Below are 21,126 nucleotides of genomic sequence, written 5' to 3'. Positions count from 1 at the left end.
AACTGAGCAGATTTTGTTCTATTCAATTCTATCAATTCAATTTTAACACAGCTCTATTAGTTACCACCGTATGAAATAGCAGTAAAATAACGAAGAAAAGCAAGCAATATTTACGAAATAAGTTTGGTTATTACAACAATCTTCGCCGATTTAATTCAACACCACAAAATATAGAATAGTTTAAGCATAGCTGACAGACTGCCAAATACAGCTCCGAAATATACTTGCGTGTCGTACAAAACAGCAAGAAAATGACACAAAAATGTTCTTATGATTTTATTGACGCCCGTAACAAAACCATGAGAAAAATTTGAGAGATATTGATATGCTTTTTTGATTTCGTCCGCACAAGACTTCTTATTACGGACATTCATCACAAAAATTAGTTCCACTGCCCTTAAATGGCGAATGCCGTCAGGGAGAGGACAAAAAGGTTAATTAAGAGAAAACCCCTCCTCTAAAAGGGTAGTCGGTCAACCCGGGGGCAGCAAGTCAACTCCTATGTGTATTTATAAATCCTGACAGTAGTCAAAAATTAAAGCATCAGATGCAAAATTTGAAGAAATTAAAGGATCAGAATTATAATCAAAATAGATATGGTAAATAGCATAATGTGTAGTATAATGCGTAGTGATTCTGAATCAAGATTAAAAAACTAAAGCATTTAGCACAACAGCCTCCCTTCCTCTACAATGGTTCCTATTGACGCTTCTACTGCAGGGCGCCGGCGCATGGAGCGCAGGGAGGCAGAGTATGGAGCTACGCAAAAGAGCGAAAACTAATTTTGTCCTTATGTACGTGATCACGTCCGAATATGAATCTTCTTTCTTATCGCTAATCCAGGAAGCCAATCTCTGTATGGCTTTTGATGCTGACGGACCAGCTCCTTCTGTACATGAGAAGATTAACGGACAGAGGGAGGCATTCTCGACATCGATTATCTTTTGCACGTATTTCAGCTTCTTGATGGACTCGTGATATTTGAAGGAAACCGGTATGCTTCTTGGGCAACCCTTCGCATACGAATTAAACACTTTCACATCAAAGAACGTTCTGCTGAAACCTGAATCGAAGAAACCATTAGCTTTGATATCTAGTTCAGCGTCGTCATCAATACTGCTAGTTCTATTTGCGAAGGTTTCCCTTTGCAAAGCCTGAAGACAGGGTTCTACTTCGACATCATTGCAGACCTCATTGAGCCGGTTGGCAAAAGAGTCACGGATGTCATTGTGTCTTATGTGCGAATAGCCACATTTTGGACAATTAAGAGCATGCGCTACGTTAAAGTTTCCTCTACATGCGCATCTTGATAGCAATTTTACGGGATCTCATTCATATCTAAGAGCAATTCCATCTCTAAATTCTCGTGGTTAAATCAAATTGATATCTTTTCAATGGATTGCGTTTAGCCACCATGCTGCTTCTTTTTTCGTAGCCAAATCCAGAGAATATGCCTCCTTATCATTGATGAGATCTTTGATTGCCAACTTTTTCGCTCGAGCTTATTCCTGTTTTTCTTTTCCGATTTAATGAAGGATTTTTTCCTGATGAAACTCTGCATCTATAGCGTTACGATTCTGTAGCGGCTCACAGATGCTTATAGATCTTTCATATTCGTTTGCCCTATCTTCAGGAAGAAGAATGCTTAGGCCACCCGCTTTACCCGGAAGAGAGAAAACCTTCCGGTACTTGACATTGCACGAGGGATGATTCAATATTGAAGGCTTAGGATTTTTATCAATATTTTTTTCGGCTTCCCTCAGCAGACTGTACGAGTTTGGAGTAGTCCTAGAAATAAAAGTCAATTTTGTTGCAATCTGTTAGTATATGATTTGTACATATTCTGAGGGGACACCTTACTATGTTTGGCGAGCTTCTTTTCTTTTAGAAAATCGTTGCAGCTTTCATCAGAACCAATAACTGAACCCAGAACTCGATGACCTTCAAAAACATCAACATCTAATCCCGAAAAATCTTTGTTCGCCTTATGAGCAAACTCAGGTTTTGTAATGAGATGATATTTGATCACATCATAACCGAATGCACCGCCATGTTCATAGAGCTTATCTAGCACGATTCGCACTGATTCAATGCTACCGGTCACATTACCGTCATCTGCGTACCATTTATGAGTCATATTTTGATCTTCGAGCATGTCGATGAGAGGAAGTACAGCCACTCTGTACAGTGCCATGGCTATTGGATCACCTTATTTTGTTCCTTCCTGAGACTTGATTACTCTTTTATCAATAAAAATGTCCGATGGGGTCTTACATGAGCTCTGATTGCTATATAAATTGAGGGACAAAGCATTCTGATGTTTTTTAGAGCCGGATCTCTATCCAAGCTATTAAACGCGTTCATGGCGTAAATAGGATCCCTTCAATACAATCTTCAAGAAAGCGCCACCGGAGTGCATGGATAGCATGTTTGATGCCACTCTTTTGTCCAAGGCACATCTGTACATTTCCCAATAGTAATTGGAGATCCCGTTTAACGAACTTCACTATACTCCTACCTATAATTCGTCTTAAGACAACGCCAATGTCAAGCTAAGGGCATTTATCTAGTGCAATCAGACGACAAGCGTTTAAAGACTTTGAGGAAATTAAATCATCAGTGGCAATTCTGATTGCAAGTTAGGAAACTGTTTTGCAAAGATCGATTTAGGAAGATTTGTATGTCAAAAGTGGTCTCAACTCTCCACTCGCCTGCACTCTCGAATGGCCGCCATGGGGCCTTGCGTGCCATTTGTTTTCATTGCGGCGCTTTTTCAGAGCCATTAATGTTTTTTTTTCAAAAATAGAGGGATGGAAAGGCAAATCCCGCTTTTTCATCGGTTACGTATTTAAGATCGACTTTCTGACTACATGGGTGCGTTTATTGTAGACTATGGTACAGTTTTTTCCTTTGATAGTCACTTTATCAGATGTTGATAGCACACCGCCCTTTGCATCGTCTGAAAGACATCGTAAAGCATTCGATATCTTACCAGACTCCATTTGTTTGTCAAAGGCTTTAAATTCATCCACCTCTCGTTTTCTATTTAATTACCTTAAACATTCCTTATGTGCCTTGGCCTCAACAAACGGGTCGTCAAATTTGCACCTGATCCACAGATCAAGCCTTCTAGACAGTGTTTTCGTTATTGAAGCATCATTTTCACTTTTGGATCTTGCAAGAAGTAAATGCAGCATTATCATTGTGAAAACCATAGCGCATTCACTCTGAGGCCCATCTTCAAGCGTCCTGGTGAGATTGATGTTCATAACATCTGCAATTTTGGAGCCTACTTTATTTTTGCTAATGGTGAAGAAGATTGGTTTCCAGAGGACTATTTCATTTTAAATTTTCCGTAGCTTCTATTTGTTCATCTTGAAAATTTTTCAAAAAGCGCATGACTCTGGGGTTGTCTCGATTGAGGGTATTGGGCAAAGTTTAGCTGTTTCTTGAGGGTCAATTTCTGCATGTTCACTGCAGTGTTTGCGAATGAACTTTGGATGGTGATCGTTTTTAGTTGACAGGCCGCTGCATTTGAGATGCATATATGTACCGCATCCGTAGCACCAGAATCCATCTCATCGGAGACGAATAGAACACTTAGCGCAATGGGTTTGAGTATCTGACAGTGTCAGAGGGAGGCTGTTCACCGAGTGTAGCTTATTGATAAAGATTAAAAAAAACTGCATAAAGTTCATTGCAAAAAAGATATCACACTATTTAGATACAAGGTAAACAAATGGTTACCGTAGAAAGAGAAATGAATTCCATCACGACAGAAAGCAGACTTGCTGAAGAAAAAATATGGTAAAATGATCAAAGGAACTGTACAAAAATGAAGAAAACGATGCAGAGCCAATTTCATGAAGTATATTTTCCTGTTAACAAGTAGAAGTGGCAATTATTTTAGGGACACAACATTAAGCGGTTGGAAATTATAACAAATGATATCCAACATAACTCGGATCTTGCAACAATGTATACTGATCTCAAATTGAGTGGAGGATACTGGTTGACTACATTGAAGAGGTCGAATAGGTTAGCTCTGCGACATGAGTGGAATGTTGCTCCGACTCCGCTTTCTTAAATATATTTTGTCCTGAATTTACCAATTAATAAATATTGGGCATTCCAGTGCAGGATCTGTGCAGCAAAATGTCTCGTCACCTGCAAAAATACGAAGCAGTATCGTCTCGTTCACGCATGTACAATCAGCTTAATATCACGCGCAAACACAGGAGCACACTCCCAGACACACAGCATATATATATATATATATATATATATATATATATATATGTTAATATATATATATATAGAAATAAATATATATATATATACAATATATATATATATATATATATGTGTGTGTAATATATATGTATATATATGTATATATATGTATATATATATATATATATATATATATATATATATTCACATACACTATATAAATATATATGAAGTAAGCATGTGTAGGAACAGTACAACCTGGTCGTTAGATGTCGTTTCCTCCCGGTTTGGCGACAGACCTCAGAGAGCACACAAAACACGGAGGTCGTAGACCCCAGAGACTACCAACAGCACGCAGGACCACTGAGAGAACACAGAGCAGGGCACAGCGAATCACTGAGAGCAAACTTGACGAGCCTGTTTCGAAAATCCTTTGAGGGCGCTCCACCACACACAGGCGAATCATGAGCGAAACGTATCTATTTAAGTTTTTTTCACAAAAATCAGGGAGAAGAAAAGAAAAGAAAACGGACCGTTCTGTGTGAAGAAACTTGAAGAAAAAATTGAGCTCCATACGACGAAAGAAAATCACAGCCAGTCCTTAATTACAATTTTAAAAATTCCAATAAAAAACCAAGACAATTAGGTTTTCAAATGACAAGAAATAGATTTTTGACAACAATCTACAAAGAATTCCCGCCAGAAAAACTAAAAAAACACGTAAATTACCGCACGTGAACAAAATCAAACACTATAAAGAAGCAAGTAGTTTTTCAAACACTGTTTTCTCAATCTACTTAAAAACTAGAGTGACAAAAATGAAAGCCGCAAAACAAGTCGCATTCTCAAGATCAAAGAATCCATATAACTGTTGAAATTCTATTGAGAGCAATCAATAAGTTTAAGGGCAGATAGCAAAGGTAACAGAACATGAACGTTTTTGAGGAATAAAATTTTGCGATTCAGAGCTATAGTATTTTGTAGTTTTTATATGAAACTATAAAAATGAACATATCCCAACAGATCTCATTAAAAAACGACCACTTGACTAAGATAATTGCTTCAAGTCTTGCTTGAGAGCAATTAATACAAGTAAATAATCTAAAAAAATAGTTAGATAAACAGTTCTACCATTAATTGTGCTGTATTGCCACACAAACTACCAAAACGTCACCTTGAAGGATGATCAAATAAAATGACAAAAAAATCAAATACAAAATGGCAAGATAACGAAAAACAGACAATTACCACCATAACTGACAGATTGCTAGAAAATAGCAGCGATAGCTCTGTAGACCTTTAGTTAAAAACACTGAAAAGAAGGATCTGTAATGTGCGTTCGGGCTTAATTGTAGACTCAATGAGGATGAGATAGAAAATTTTCAAAAATTCAAATATTGTTCAGTAAACCACTAAATTCAAATATTAATGCCCCATTAGATGGCCACCGAGAACTGCCATTACCGAGAATACGAGACAAGACAAACTTGAATTTCAAATAACTAACATTAATTACACCTAAGTCAATGCCTTTACTTGAAAGAAAACACCAAACAAAATCAAAATGGCATCAGATAGAACCTAAACAATACGAATTAAGCTGTGTTGCACAAAGAAGTCATGGGACTTGGCCTTAAGGAGACTCTGTAACAATTAGACTAAAATAGTAGAAAGGGCAACGTTAAAAGAAAATTTATTTTCGAAAATCATTATTTTCTAAGTGATTAAAACCAGGTATCAAATGAAATCAATTAAAAGTTTGATTTATTCCTCTTGAGGGAACAACCGCAAGAAGAAATGAGACCTGTTCATTTATACCTCTTGAGGAAAACCTGTCATTATCCCGAAAAAGTCATACAACTACAAAAAGAATTAAAAAATCAAATTAAAAAATCAATTCAATAAGAATACGTCGTGACCCAGCCGTTAAACCATAAGTAAATCACTGAGAACATTATATAAGTTCAATTACGCATTCTTATTCATTCAACGCTAAAGGACTTCCCCATTAGAGATAGTGGCACGGAAACAGAAAACGAACCTCAAAAACGGGGCAGATATCAGGAAATCGCAATTTTTAAATGAAATTACACAGTATCAAAGCCGACAAACAATTAGTTGGAAACAAAACGCTCAAAAAGATGAAAATTTAGCTAGTTATAAAGAGGAAGTCATTGGTCTTTGCAGATACTAGCTAAAAATGGACGGAAGTAAGATAAAAGGTGACAAAGTTAGAAAATTAATTGATTTATTTTTAAAAAATTTTCGAGAACAGTAAAATCCACAGTCTTTCAACTAAATACAAGAATGGATCATCGTGTAATTCCTTAGGAAGCCATTAGGACTTATTATTAGTGAGACTAAATTATAAGGCTGCAAAAACAAACAAGGACAGAACAATTCCACAAGCAATTTTAGGAAACTACCGTATTGAAACCATTAAAACAACGAGACATTATAAACCATATAACCAAAACATATATTCCTTAAAGAATTTTTGTTAGTTCCATAAAATAGTCGATAGCACCTGTCAAAAATAATATTGGGAAACATGATGAAAAATCAACAAAAATTGTAGGTTCAAAGATACTTTTATTTCTCGAAACTATTTAACTTCAAAGTCCTTAAAACCTTTAGCCATAAACTGAAATCATTAAATTAGTTCAATTATACATCTAGAGGAAGAGTTAAGATCCTTCCTTGAATATTTTGATCAACTACAAAAAGGTGACAAATACAGGTAAAAGTATTATATTTCGCCCCCAAAACAAAAAATATCACCAAAAACTTTTAAATATGTTCCAATCCTCATTCTTTAACCTCCAATTCGACCTGTCTTTAATGTGCTAAATTGTCAAGTTAAAAAGCCTCAAAAAAGCGCAAATATTAAATATCAGAACGTTTTTGAAAACTGGTAGTTTTCCTAAAGTTGGTTCGGAACAATTAGAAGAATGAGTGAGACTTGAATTTTAGAGGAAAAAGTTCAGAATTATGTACTGAACCACTGCCCTCAAAAACCTACAACTAGAAAGAGACATCCATATTTGACTTTTAATCATCCCGTAAAAGCAAGCAAACGTCAATTTGAAACAGGAAAAGTCGTTTTGAGAGAGGTAGGCAGTTGGCTTCGGTAGTAGCCCGCTAGCTGAAACTTTAAGGAAACAAGCCCTTCCCCTCTTTCAATTATAAAAACAGACAGAACAAAATGGTTCGTACAAAACACCAATTGTCCTATACGCACTGCTTAAATGGATTATTTATTATAAAGCTGCAATCCTATCACTAATTAGTAGCATCAGGTCACAATTTCACTTTGAATACAGGCAACTAACAGGTCTGCTAGGCGCTAGTGAGATTATGTGAGGACCAGGAGTCACTTGGGGCATATGCTGAGGTTGCTTCTGCTGTTGCTGACCGGGAGCCACGCCTGTCACTCTTCCAGTGTCTGTTGTCGTAGAAGCATTCACAGTGTTGAAGTTCTGAGCGGGAGGAGCTGACATATCTGAAGGCATCGGAGGCTGGCCTCTAGGGAAGCCTGTGAACAAGCGCATTCAAAACATTTGTACTCTCAGTCGAAGAAAAATGGTTGGCGAGGCTAAAATCAATGGAATTCTCCGCATGGACGCGCTGTTTTCCAGGGCCAGATTTCATTGAAACTTAATATTAGGAAGTAAAGCACAAAAGCGAGATCTTAAGTCACGGTGTCCCATTATGACAGAACGGACAGAGCCTTCACACAGTAATAAGAGAATAATTAGTAAGTGACAACAATGGCCCATTTTTTCATTATATGCTTTGATCATCCAAAACTTTTTTTATCTATATCCCCTATCGAAATCCTTTCATACGCCATTGTGGAAAAACTAACACGTGTTATCGCATGGATCAAGACGTATGAAGTCTGTAAAGAGGTGCAACTATCCACCATAACTAATACACTATTATAAAGGCATCAAATATCAATTATGGACGCTCACATTCCACCAAAGTCAGGGAGAGGGGTTTATATAAATCCTACCAGGTGCTTCCTGATTCTGGTATATGTTGTTCGCAGGAGAGGAGGAGTTGTTCACATGAGCTGAGTTGTTAGCACCACTAGATACGACTGATTCTAGGTTCTCGTAGCCTCCATTGGCAGAAGCGTTCACAGGGGAGGAGGGGGTCGCGTCTCCACCAGAGGGAAGATTCCTGTACAGAGGCTCGTCCACTGCATCTGAGTGAGGATACCCCTGGAATCGACACAAAATTCTATTGTACATTTCTAAGTCATAAATCAGCTACGTTATGAGTTAACCGCGCTGATCTTGTACCACAATTCGCAACTGCTCTTTCTCATGTTTATAACAATCTTTATAAGTTTACCCAAAAATTTAAAAGAAAATTGGTATCACCGCCATTTCTATGCGAATAACATTTGATTATCATGATTTGGAATGCAGCACAAAATTTGGAATGACGTCACGACGCAATTCAGTTGAAATTGCATGAACGAATGAACAAAAAGCAGATTTGAAGTGATTTGGAGGTCATTTGGTCGTAACAAAAATCTTCCCGACGAAAAAAAACATAGCAGGACAAGTCCTGACGTACAATTCAAAGAATTTTCATTGACTAAACAGACAACTAGACCCAGAACGGACTATGAATGGATTGGGAAAACCATTTACAAAAAAAATCCGATCCAAAAAAATTGAAAAAACAGTAAAAATCAACGTGAAATTGCCGCATGTGAACAAAAAACCACTAGCGAGAAAGCGAATTTTTGTTCAAACACCGTTTTCTCACTCTACTTTAGCGAAAAAATTTCACGCCGCAAAATCACTCGCTTTTTCGCTCCACTTCCTGTTTCGGCGTGACAAAAATCATACTCCAATTTGACTTCAAAATCATGAAAATGTGGGAACAGATTCTTAATTGTAAAAAAAACGAGAGCGCCTAAATAATAGCCGTTTGAGAGGCTGACGGTGGCTATTAAAGATAAACCAACTAACGTCGGAAAAATTGCTCTGATGACAGGCGGCGCAATTTAATTCAGGGGCTGTAGCCTCAATAAAATTTTCTTAATGGGTGCGAAAACCGACCTCCTGCTTCCGATTCCGTCACCTCGACGGAGGTATTGACCACTCGGCAATCGGGGACTAATCATCAAGTCTCTAACAATCGGTTTTGTTTGAACAGCAAACATTATTTCGGAGTTGAGAGCAATTGAAAACATACCCGGCAGATTGCCGGAAAATAGCCGCCGTTGATTCCAATAAGCATGATTGGGATTGAACGAATAGAATATATTGAAAAAAAAAAGATTTTTGTACAAGAATATTTTTTAAGTCCGATTTATTTTGATGGCATTTCGTAGTTGAACATACTTCTGTTTCTTAGAGAGAGGCTACAGGGGCTACTATCAACACCAATAAGCATTAGAGGTGGTAACTAAGACTTATAGGAACGACGTTCAAATAGCGGGCATCTAAAATTGGGCTTTATGGGTTTATACCGTTTCTATTTCTGACTTCAATTTTTTATACCGACTCTGTTCATTTTGAATTGCTTTGCTTAGCAACTGATGTTCAAATTCACTTTTAGCAGAATGAGAGAAGAGCGAAACTAGCCTAGAGAAGTCAAAAAGATTTCACGCAAAATGTCGAAAAAGCGGCAAAATGGTAAAGCAAAAAAAAAGTTTGACGAAGTAAAAAAAAATACGAGCGCAATAATAGCCGGCTGAGAAGATGAGGGCGGCTATTTATCACTCAAAAATCAAGAAGTGCGTGAAAAAGTCACTTGATAAGTTAAAGATTATTCTAGAAGAATATGCGCAAAACGGTCAAGCGAAAAACTTGCATAAAAAAGACACACACGTTTAAAATATTTGCTTCTCATTCGAGAGCAATTAAAAAGCGCACTCTCGAACAGTTCACAAAAAAAAACATTTTATTTTTGAGCTGTTCAAACCATTTCTGATCCATCTGAGGCCCATGGTCCATTCGAGTCCGAACCGGGAGAGCTGAACTCGTTCGGATGCTCAATGTTACAAGCCGAGGTGTTTCCAGTGACAGGGGCAAGCAGCAACTTCTGCTTGCCATTCAGCTTCAGTTTGTTAGAAGTTGTTTGGGTTCGTTGAGCTTGTTCGACTTTGTTAATCGTCTTCTCTAAAAGATCTGGTAGCAAGTAGGCCGGCCTCTCAGTTGATATAAATGGATCCTAAAACATGAGTGAATAGGTTCTGTTACAACTCATTGTCAGCTATTTTCACCAACTGTTTACCATCTTCACATTTTATACTGAAAACATTACAAATGTAATGTTCAAGTTTTCCGAAAGAATTAAATTCATAATTTGTAAGATAGTTTGTATGTTAAAGATCAAACTTTAAAGTCATTAAGCTGCTTCTACGAAGAATACTGTAAACCCACACGAAATTTGCCAGCGAACATTGTCCCGAAGAATTAAGCTTTTTTGAAGGTCATTACTTTCGAAGGTCAATATCGGAACTACGGTCTTTTACAAAAATTCAAAAAATGGTTATCGAATGCAACTTACATTTTCAAGTAAATATTTAGACGTGGGCCGATCCTCGAAATCTTTAAAGCAATCTGAGACGAAGTTGAGGAAGTCTACCGAGTAGTTGTTCTCCCGGAAAGGCTTCAAGTCTGGCTTATTGTTAGGTATGTGGTACAATGCTGCCATCACGTGCATGGCGTGGTAGGGTGGGTAGCCTGTAGTGAACTCGAAGCAACAGATTCCCAGTGACCACACGTCTATTGTCTGAGTGTACATTATTTCATCTTCTGATTTGATCACTTCCGGTGCCATCCTAAAACATTGGAGAATGAAGAAATACAAAACAATGACACGGACATGTACTTTCAACGCCTGTGTAATCGGTCAATCTTTAAATATTTGTTAAAATGAAGAACAAGCAAACATTTCACTTAACAAGGAACGACAACTGAGTATTTCATGTATTTTAGACAGAATGAAAGAGCGAATAATCACAAGAAGAATTCTGGTTCTCATTCTGATACGAAGCTCATTTGAAAACCCATATCGTTTAAGTAAAAACTATTTTCCGCCTAATTGGCATAAATAGATAAGCCATACCCACCAATATGGTGTCCCAATGAAACTAGCAGCTTTGCTGGACAGAGACACCGTTCCAAAGTCACCTAACTTCACTTTTCCATCCGACGACAGAAGAATATTGCATGCCTTGACGTCACGATGGATGAAATTCTTATCGTGGAGGTAAACTAATGCTTGCAAGGTCTGGTTGCAAATTACTGCAATTTCTGCTTCACTTAATGATGATTCGTTGACTGAAACACATGTAAAGCCATTTAAATTAAGTTTAATTACAATATTCAAGCTTGTAATTTTGAACCAGCTGCAACAACAGAACCATTTTTATTTTCCACAGAGAAAGTTGACTGATTATTAGAAGAAAGTTTCCACCATATCGCCGAATGAGAAATGTCAAGTACCATTTAAAATGTCAGCTGTTGATCCAAGGCAGTATTCCATTACAATGTAAACGTCCGGAGACCGTAGAAAGCAATTGTGGTATCTGACTAGATGAGGATGGTTGCATTGGTGCATAACAGTGATTTCTTTGACAACCATGCGCCATGTCTCCTCTTTCTTGTTCCTGTCCTCGGCACTGTAATGTATCTTCTTAATAGCCACAACTTGTTTCGTAGCTTTGTCTTGAGCGTAGAAGACAGTTCCGAAGTTTCCTGAACCCACGCTTTGGAAGCTCTCATACAAAGCGTTTGGATCTGCATCGGTGAATAGTGCGCGCAGATTATCATCTGATATTTGAGAAACACGGCTGGGAGGAGACATCACACCAGCTCAGATAACTTCTTCTTGTTTTGTGAAACCTTGACTCCTCATGCGGCTTCAAGTTGTCGAGCACATATCAACTTAAAATGAACCCCTATTCACGACTGGAAACCTATTCACTTTACAGCCCACAATCATGCTATTATAGGCCAACCTATAATAGCCTTGACTTTTACGGTTGAGAACAGAACAAGACAATTGATTTTTCGATATAAGAGCGTGTTGTTATTATTAGATTATTGTTCCAAAATTTTTCAAAATGGAGGAATATACGCAAAGATGGCTTTTTTCTTCAGTCAAATTTTCACTTTTTGTTTACGCATTTTTGTTTACTCAATTTTGTAGCCTTCCGGATCTAGTGTGGATATATATATATATATATATATATATATATATATATATATATATATAAAATTATGAGAAATTTGAAAAACGGGTATTCCAAAATCACGAAGGAAAAATCGAAACCATCGCTCGGGGGGATGGGTGATAGATCGAGTTGAAATTTAAGCTAAAACCAAACCAAATAAAACGTAGCAAAATTAGTTATGATAATGGAGATTTGCTACCGGTAACTCTTCACAGTATCAAACTTAAAATATTAAAAATTAAACTATTTGACCGAAAATTCCAAAAAAGTCAAATCATTTTGTTTTTTCTCTAAATTTTGTTTTGAAAAACATAATATCCAATTCTTGGTGATCTTTTGCTTTCAAACTATTGTACCAGCCATTTTTGGTCTGTATCAAAAAAATATTGGAAAATCGAAGACTTAAAAAGAAGAAGACTGAAAATCTAAGACTCAAAAAAGAAAAGAATCAACTTGGAAAATGTAAAACTACAGCTTTTTGAAAAAGTATCATTTTCTAAATTTTGTGGATGTTTTGGAAACCATTCATCATATTTCATTAGAACCAACAATTTCAGTAGTTTCAAAGCCTTGGAGACGTGAAAAACTGGTAAGATGAAATGTTCATCAAATCAACCAAATTAATTACTAAAATTAAACATGGAAATCTTTTCACATCTTTTTTATTTGTATTCCTTATGTTATCAGAGCCAATCATTCAAACTAATCTCCTCCGGTGTAAGGAAATAGATATGAATTTGAGAATTAGAGCTGTATTTATCGCCAGGGTTAAAAATTTATTAAAAATATTCAATTTCCTTTTCTGTATTTTGAAATTTCTCCTTTAACTCATCGTTTCCAGTGTTTGGGCATTCCTGTAATTTGAAAACAAAAAAGTTTCTCGATTGTCAAACTCTGCATTTGCAAAAAGAAGAGAAGGAAATTTTTCTTTTTCAGCTCACAAAATTAAAATTTCCAATCTCTTTAGAAAGTACTCTTATATAGAAGACTGAAATGACTAAAAAGTAAAAATTACTGATAATCATTGTTCTCCAATGCCTATAAGAGCCATTAAAGACAGCGTTTAATGTTCCTTTAAATCTTAGACACAAATAAAGCAAAGCGCAAAAAAAATCAGAAGTCATAGCAAAATTATAAAAATTAATTAATATTTGCTACAAATTGCGGCTTTAATTAAGTCTAAAGCCAAAAAATATCTCTTATGATGTCCCAATTTGATAACAAAATACCAAAATTGAGAAAAATTTTTGAAAAATTTACATTTCAATGTTTAAGTATCAAAACTACCTTTACGGATACAAAAATTGCACACAGTGTTGTTTTGAGGAAAAACAACGAAGACCTTTATGAAGTGTCAATTTTTGAGTATTGACCAATTGCCAGAAGAAAACTTTTTTAAAATGTTTTTTTTAGTGTTGGCCTTTGTATTTTTGTGTTGGTGTTTCTTTGTGTAATACGTGTGATGTTTGTTTGCATGGTTTTTCTGTGTCTGTGTCTTTCGAATTATACCATACTTATCGTTCCAGAATGTTTTGAAGTGTTTTCGTTTCTGTCTGCCAAAAAAGGCATACTTTTTGATTCAAATACATTACAGAATTTAATAGTTGTTTTTGCAACCTTGAGAGGTATGTTAGAACCTTCTGTGCTACGCACAGACTCCCACGAGCCGTCTTGTTATGTTCACTAAACATAAGAAATTTATTATTTCCAGTTTTAGGTCATTTCACATTTAATTTGACAGTCGCTAGTGATTTTCTCCAGCTGTCACATAAATAGATAAATGGCCAGTACAAGTATACAATAGAAATCGTAAAAATATCTACACATTATCTTTAGCAGTTTGTTTCTTAATGCCAGAACTTAAAAAACCCTAGAAGATTATTGCTCGATACGCGGTTCTATAAACATAGTTGAAATGCTGAATTTCTTTCAAGTTTTACTTTACGTGAAACAAACTTCGTTAATGCATTTTCTTTGTCCCAAAAAAGTATATATCGTTCGACATTATAGTCCCCGGTAACGTTATTGGATAAAAGCAGATCTTACAAAAAACATTTAAAAAACGACAGAATATCGCAGCGGTTATATATTGAGAGCTATCAGCTTCTTTGAAAAATAGGTTTGGGCTAATCGTGATTTTGTTGCTATCAACTTTACTATGATTTTCAAAGTTTTAAGCACTTGTTTGTTCGGTAAGTAACAACTTTATGCAATGTAACTATTGGTAAAATCATGCTTTTGACTAAAATTTGCTGAGATAGAGACTTTTCGAAAAGTCTCTTATAGAAAAATTTGCATCAGAGCTTTAATAATAATAATAATTTTGGTTTCTGCGTAATCGCAGCGGAACAGCATTAGGCCTACAGTAGCCTGTTCTCAGCTGCCCTTTTTCTTATTATTCCCCACATTTCAGACTGACCTTTTAATGAGCAGCATTGCTCTTTTTTTGGTGACTATAGCCACTTTTTTTGTGTCTGAAACTTTCACGTGGTACCATCATTGCAGCCAACGTTGGTCAGGCTATGGTCAACCTGAAGCTATGGTTAAGTAAGAGCTCATCCTCACACAGACAGCTTCACAGAGGTAGGGGATTGAACTCTCAATCATTGGCGTGTGAATCACACACATTACCTTATCTCCTTATCACGTGCGGTTCATAAATGGTTCTCGACAATGAGACCCGAGTCTTCAACAATTGTCTCAAACTTATCTTTTCTATCATGAATTGCAAAGCATGCATCAATTAATATTGGGATATATTAATATTATTCGGGGAGCAGTTGTGTAAAAGCAGTTTCTATAACCCAAACTGGAAATATTTTATAAGTGATACACAGAGGAAAACAAATGTACATGGTGCATCATCTCCAGATGTGGAAACTGCAATATCAACTGATGAAGGAGCAAATGATGTTCAAATCCTATTCTACAACTATATGCAACCAGTGAATTATTGTTCAGATGTAGGCAGACGGGATCTCTCCCGTCGTTAAGCTTCGAAACTCTCTAAAGTCCTATAGCTGGTCTAAATAGTCGAAGGTATAGGCGTTATTTTATTATATTCCCATTCACAAATTGCCACTTGAAGTTGATCATTCCTGACAAAAATCTATATTATGCAGTACTCACACTAGCTGTTATTAAGAACAAAACTTGAGTCGCAACCAGTCTGATCTGAGATGTTTCGGTTCCAACAAAACTTATTGTGTTTTAAAACGGTTGTTTCTAGCTTTTTAAAGACATTATCCTGAGCCTTAGTAAGAATGATTTGCAAGTACCAAAAACAATACGAAACAGGAGTAACCCTAAATTTTGGATGCTATGCAGCAACACAGCACAAAAACATCAAAGAGATTGCAAGTAATCGCATTTTTAGAAATACAAGTGTTTGGCAGAACTTCGATGAATCGTTAAATATTAGTTTGGTACAAACGGAGGGTTGGGCATCAAAAAAAATGTTAGAGAAACTTTGGAAAGAATGGAAAGTCCATCGCAAAGAAAAAAATTGTGAGGGCAGGCAAATTCCATGTCAAGCAGTCAGTAAACCCAAACAGTAAAATCTGTTAAACTACTACAATATTTCTACAAAACAGGCGCATTCTAAACATCTTGCGCTCCTATTAGTTGATACTTTCTATGCAAAAACTTTACCATCCCTTCGATCACCCTGTGACAAAAATCCCACGTGATTTCGTGGAATTAGTTGAAGTTGCTCAAATTTGACATTTAACCACGATAATTTTAGAGTAATTCCGCTCTGGGCCATCTCGCTTAGTATTTTGGCTCTTTAAAAGCATTTGTGTAAGTTCACAAAAGCTGTTTGTTCAGCAGAGCGCTTCACTTAATTTTGGTTATCAGTCAACCATCAACACCAATGGCAAGTACATAACACGGCAGTTATCAAAAAATAGAGCAGACATGTTGCTGTGAAGAAGAAAATTTGATGCATGTTCACGATACATAACCAACAACTGAAGCTAATAACATTTTGAAGAAAAATGTCGAATCAAATAGTAAATACCTATTTAACTAAGAATTACTTTCGAAGTTTTTAAGATTTGTAAACGGAAATTAGTATTTTTTTTGAATTACAAATTATGCTAACTTAATTGATTTAATCGACTAACCATTCTGCACAAAATGTTATTACTCAAGAGATTGAAATCTGACGGTGCAAGCACTGAAAAATTTGAATTCTTAGACTGATTAAAAATGTATATCGAGTATTCTTCTTTCCAATTAATATGTTATGTGAAAAATATCTCTTAAAAGATCGTTTTGTCCCATCGACAAATTGAGATTGTTTATCCCAGCAACACATTTCGATTGATTTATTTAAATTTAAGTTTCATGACAAAAACCTATTACACTAGAAATCATTCCATTCGCTACGATGCAAAAGACACGCGAACTAAAAAATTAAAGATTTTCAATATTGGTTGAATTCGAACCACCTTTAGATTCTTCCAGCTTATTATTTCAAATCTTTTGTCCTACAGTCTCGCTGTAGAAGACAAAAAACATTTAGAAGACAAAATCATGGAATTCTACTTTAATGAGAGCAGAGCATCGAAGTTGGTTGTTTTAAATTTCAAAGCACATCGCCAGCTCCAGCAGCGCAAGTGGACCTCAAGAAATCGATTAATTTTCGTTCGTATTTGTTCCTAATAGATTATTTCTACTTTGCTGCCAAATGAAAGACCATTTTTTCCATTTGTTTGACAATTTTTACGTCAAATGACGTCCTACTATTGGTTCAAAAATTAATCGGCTGTTGATTTCGAATCAGAGGTTTCAACTTGCAATGGCTGAACGCGAGGATTAATCTCATAGCAGAAAGTTAAAATAATAGCACCTGAATTTTGTAGTTGTTGCCTCTGATGTGTTTAACCTTTTTTGGACAATAAAAGGCATGTGCCAAAGTGGTATTTCATTGGAGGCATCCTAATAGGACTCTAGTCATATCAAAAAGCAATACCATCACAAAAAGTACTCGTAGTTAAATCAAAATAGCGTCAGTTGAAGAATTTAGCATTGAGCTCATCTGATGAATCTTTTTCACCAGAGGGATTAAGTGCACCTTCCTCATTTTTGCAGAAACGACTAAGTCAACAATATTTAATTAAATAAAACAAACGTTTTCGCTATAAGTAGCATCATAAAAAAGTTTTAACAACTTTTTCACCAGAGGGATTAAGTGCACCAGAGGGATTAAGTGCACCTTCCTCATTTTTGCAGACACGACTAAGTCAACAATATTTAATTAAATAAAACAAACGTTTTCGCTATAAGTAGCATCATAAAAAAGTTTTAACAACTTAAAGTTGAAGTAATTACAACTTAAATGATTTAAACTTTTCATGTGATTTTGTCACCATTTCATATTTGCCTTTGAAATTTAAATTTAACGAAAATGTTCTCTCGATTTGTTTCCAGTTTGCAAGGTTTTTTCGCTGCTTTCATTCCTTTTACTATTTCAATCCATTTCTTTGACTGCCGCTTTCTTTCCTAAAATTTTACATTCAACTCGAATTCGATTTCATCAACATGTAAATTTAAAAAAAAAACGAATGTGAGCATGTAGACTAAAATTTGAGCGTTAGCTCTCTGCTCCTGCATTCATTCCGCGTTATAAGTGCCGTCTTTCGCTGCGCAATGTAAATGACTTTCAGTATCATTAGTTTTTGCGAGTCGCTGCACTGATCAATGACACGCCACTCGAAAGCTCGCTAAGAGCCACAACATTCACTCAAAGTCCTTCGGAGTCTGTTTTTTGATGCTCCGAAATCCTTGTAGGTATATGTCTGCAGATCTGCCCGACATAGGTGGAGTTACATCCACGACAAGATATCTGGTAAACAAGATGAGACTTTAGATGCTTCTCAAAGCCGACTTCAATGTTGGTAAGCATGCCTTGAGTTTGCGGGTGGTGACAATCACATTTACTTCCGCTATAGGATTTAGTTTTTCCTTATGCCTTAGGCTAAAGTTACCTCTGTCTTGCAGAAATAACGATTATACTCTATTGTTCTTGTGCCTTAATGGTTAATTTGAGGTGTTTTGAGCAACATGCTTGTTCGTTTTCTTGGTAATGATATTTTTTTGTAATGTTTCATTTAATACTTTTGAACCTTTTGAAGACCAACTCTCTGGATATTGACTTAACTCAAATTTTTTCACTCACATTAATAGCTTCGTCAAATCGCAGCGCAAAAGCCTAAGGATTGACCCTTCAATAAGGCTCTTCATGTGTTGAAGCGGTATACAACTTCGGATTTTAAGTATAGTGGTACCCGTTCTCGCAATTTCACAATCGACAGCTTTGCTGTTCCAAGCAAATTTTCGATGGCAATCTGGACATTTTTTGGGATCTTTAATTCTCACACTCGTGTTTTATTTTCGTCACACAGATCTTCTTCAGGGGACTACATCCAAATGTTAGTTAAGACAACTGCTAGGGATGTCCCCATTGCCATGCCGTCTTTCTGACAGCACCAGTAATTGCTACGTTTGAAATGAAGATTGAAAGTTTCAGAAAGAGCTTGAGTGTGGATCGTTTGATGTCAGGTGCTTCAACTGAGCATAGCGATCGCAGAGCCATTTCAGTGGCCTCAGATACCGGTACATTCGTATACAATCTTTTTACATCCAAAGAAATTATTTGCTCGTTTTTCTCAAGCTCAATACTTTCAAGTTTTTTTTCGCTTGCAAACTGGAGGTTTCGATGTTTGCCTCAGACACTCATTCAAAGAGCGGTGTTTAAAATTTGCATCAAGGGGTGCAAAGCTGTGTCGTTCTTGTCCACTTTAGCCAGGCCATAAAGTCTGGCGGATTTTGCACCAGTTGACTGCAACTTTTGATAAACTTTTTTGCTTATCAGGTGCTGATTTTTCATTTGCAATAAAATCCGGTTAATATTCTTTTCAATTTTTTTTGATATCATCACTTGCGTCAATTCGTGAAAACTGAGGACAGTCATGAACTTGGTCGAGTTTTGTTTGGTATGTCGACTTTCTCATTATGCAAAACATATTACCTTTGTCAGACGGTACTTCTAGGAGGTCCAGTTCTTTAAAATACTCGGTCACTTTTGAAAGACCTCTATCCACGGGTGTTTCTCTCCGGTTCTTAGCGTACCATGTAGCAGAAGCTTCAATGTCACAGAGCTTTTCATCATTTGCTTCATATTGTCTCAAATTATTTGCTAATTTATCAATATCTGCGAAAAATTGAACTTCAGTAGATTCGTTTTCAACCGGGTGTGGAACTGTGATCACGGCACTTCAAAAAATCCGGAATCAAGTCTTTATTTATTCATTTGTCAAAGAAAAAATTCTTGAAACACCGTTCTATTGTATTTTTAAGTTTTTCAGGCGTCTAAGGTGTGTTCTCCATGCACCGTTTTATAGCATAAACATTAGACATAACCAACACTGAGGCATTATTGGGTTAACACTCAGCGTCATGTTTAGGAATTGCACTCGAACTGGGGACAACTTTGTCTCTAAGTAACAAGTCAGCTTCCCTAGCACGACGCTTCTTCCTCAACTTTAGTTTACCTCGACCATTTCTCAGAAGACATCGAAGGCTGTCTTGGTGTTTCCATATCAATTTAAGCGTATGCAACACCAGTTTTGCGTCTTGATGGAGTTCGCGGTACTTCTTGACGAAGACTGTGGACCGTTGCTTTCTCCTTGAAATGATGTGCTTGTTCACCTGTGATTAACTTCCCAGTCTTATGGAGTTCGGGGAACATGTAGGGAGCATTTTCTCTCTGATAATAAACAATCTCAGGAAATCTAAATTTATTACTCTTCAAATACTCAAACAGATCTTGGGTACTGCGCAGCTTTGAATTCAATCTGTGTTTTAGAGGAGTTATTTAATTCGTCGTGCCATTTGATCAATTCTCTCCGTTATTTCAATGCTCTACTGGATCCGGTCAGGTGTCTGATGTTCTTCAATTGATTATTGGCAAATGGGTTCTAGGTACTGCTGTGATATGTGGTAACCATTTCAGCTTGGTATCATATGTCATTGTGTTAATAGCTTGGAACGGGGAACTGGCTGCCAAATATTTCATTATGTCCTAAAAACATTATTTTTTCAAAGGACATCCTTTGTTTCCTTTTCCTGGGCTTTCGTTGCTGCTCTTGACTTTACAGTTTATTTGCTAAAACGATTAAGTCAAAAATAACTCATTAATTAAAACAAACGTTTTTGCTATAACTATCATCATCATCAAATTAGGAAGATTTAACAACTTGAGTGTTTTATACTAAAATGATTTAAACTTATCATGTGAGTTTGTCATTAATTCGAATTTACAAAACTTGAAACTTATATTAAACGAAATTTTCCTATCAATTTTTTACCTGTTTTGCAAGTTTTTTTGCTGTTTTTCATTCCTTTTACTATTTTATTCCATTTCCTTGAATGGCCATCTCTTTCCTAAATTTTTGCATTCAACTCGGGATTGATTTCATTAAAATGTAAATTTTTTTTTAAAAAGGCCACGTGTGTGCATGCAGACCAATACTTGAGTTTTATCTGTTTGCTCCAGTAATCCTCAATTTCATTTGATTCTTGCCTATTGTTTACTTTTTATCAAAATCAGATTATTCGCCATAATATTCATCAGATTTTTTTAGCTGTTGATTTATCTGAACTTTAAAGCCGTTGAA

The 21,126-nt window shown here is 36.2% G+C and overlaps 2 protein-coding genes across 2 annotated transcripts in view; both read right to left on the bottom strand.

Moving 5' to 3' along the window:
- The window catches only part of LOC142339474 (serine/threonine-protein kinase TAO3-like), a 70,072-nt gene extending 57,911 nt beyond the window's left edge, over positions 1–12,161 (bottom strand). The window contains exons 1-6 of the mRNA XM_075389517.1: positions 11,712–12,161; positions 11,336–11,546; positions 10,771–11,044; positions 10,183–10,431; positions 8,252–8,462; positions 7,566–7,768 (exon numbers count right to left, since the gene is read on the bottom strand). Of these exons, the coding sequence (XP_075245632.1) occupies positions 7,566–7,768; positions 8,252–8,462; positions 10,183–10,431; positions 10,771–11,044; positions 11,336–11,546; positions 11,712–12,072 (1,509 nt within the window). The 5' untranslated portion in view covers positions 12,073–12,161. The remainder of the gene's footprint in view (positions 1–7,565; positions 7,769–8,251; positions 8,463–10,182; positions 10,432–10,770; positions 11,045–11,335; positions 11,547–11,711) is intronic.
- The window catches only part of LOC142339478 (uncharacterized), a 604,341-nt gene that overhangs the window by 311,395 nt on the left and 271,820 nt on the right, over positions 1–21,126 (bottom strand). The window lies entirely within an intron of this gene.

This window comes from Convolutriloba macropyga, chromosome 5, assembly GCF_964194025.1.
Source record: "Convolutriloba macropyga chromosome 5, txConMacr16.3, whole genome shotgun sequence".
Lineage (NCBI taxonomy): Eukaryota > Metazoa > Xenacoelomorpha > Acoela > Convolutidae > Convolutriloba > Convolutriloba macropyga.
The sequence above is the reverse complement of the archived record's forward strand: the minus strand, read 5'-3'. Positions and strand labels throughout refer to the sequence as shown.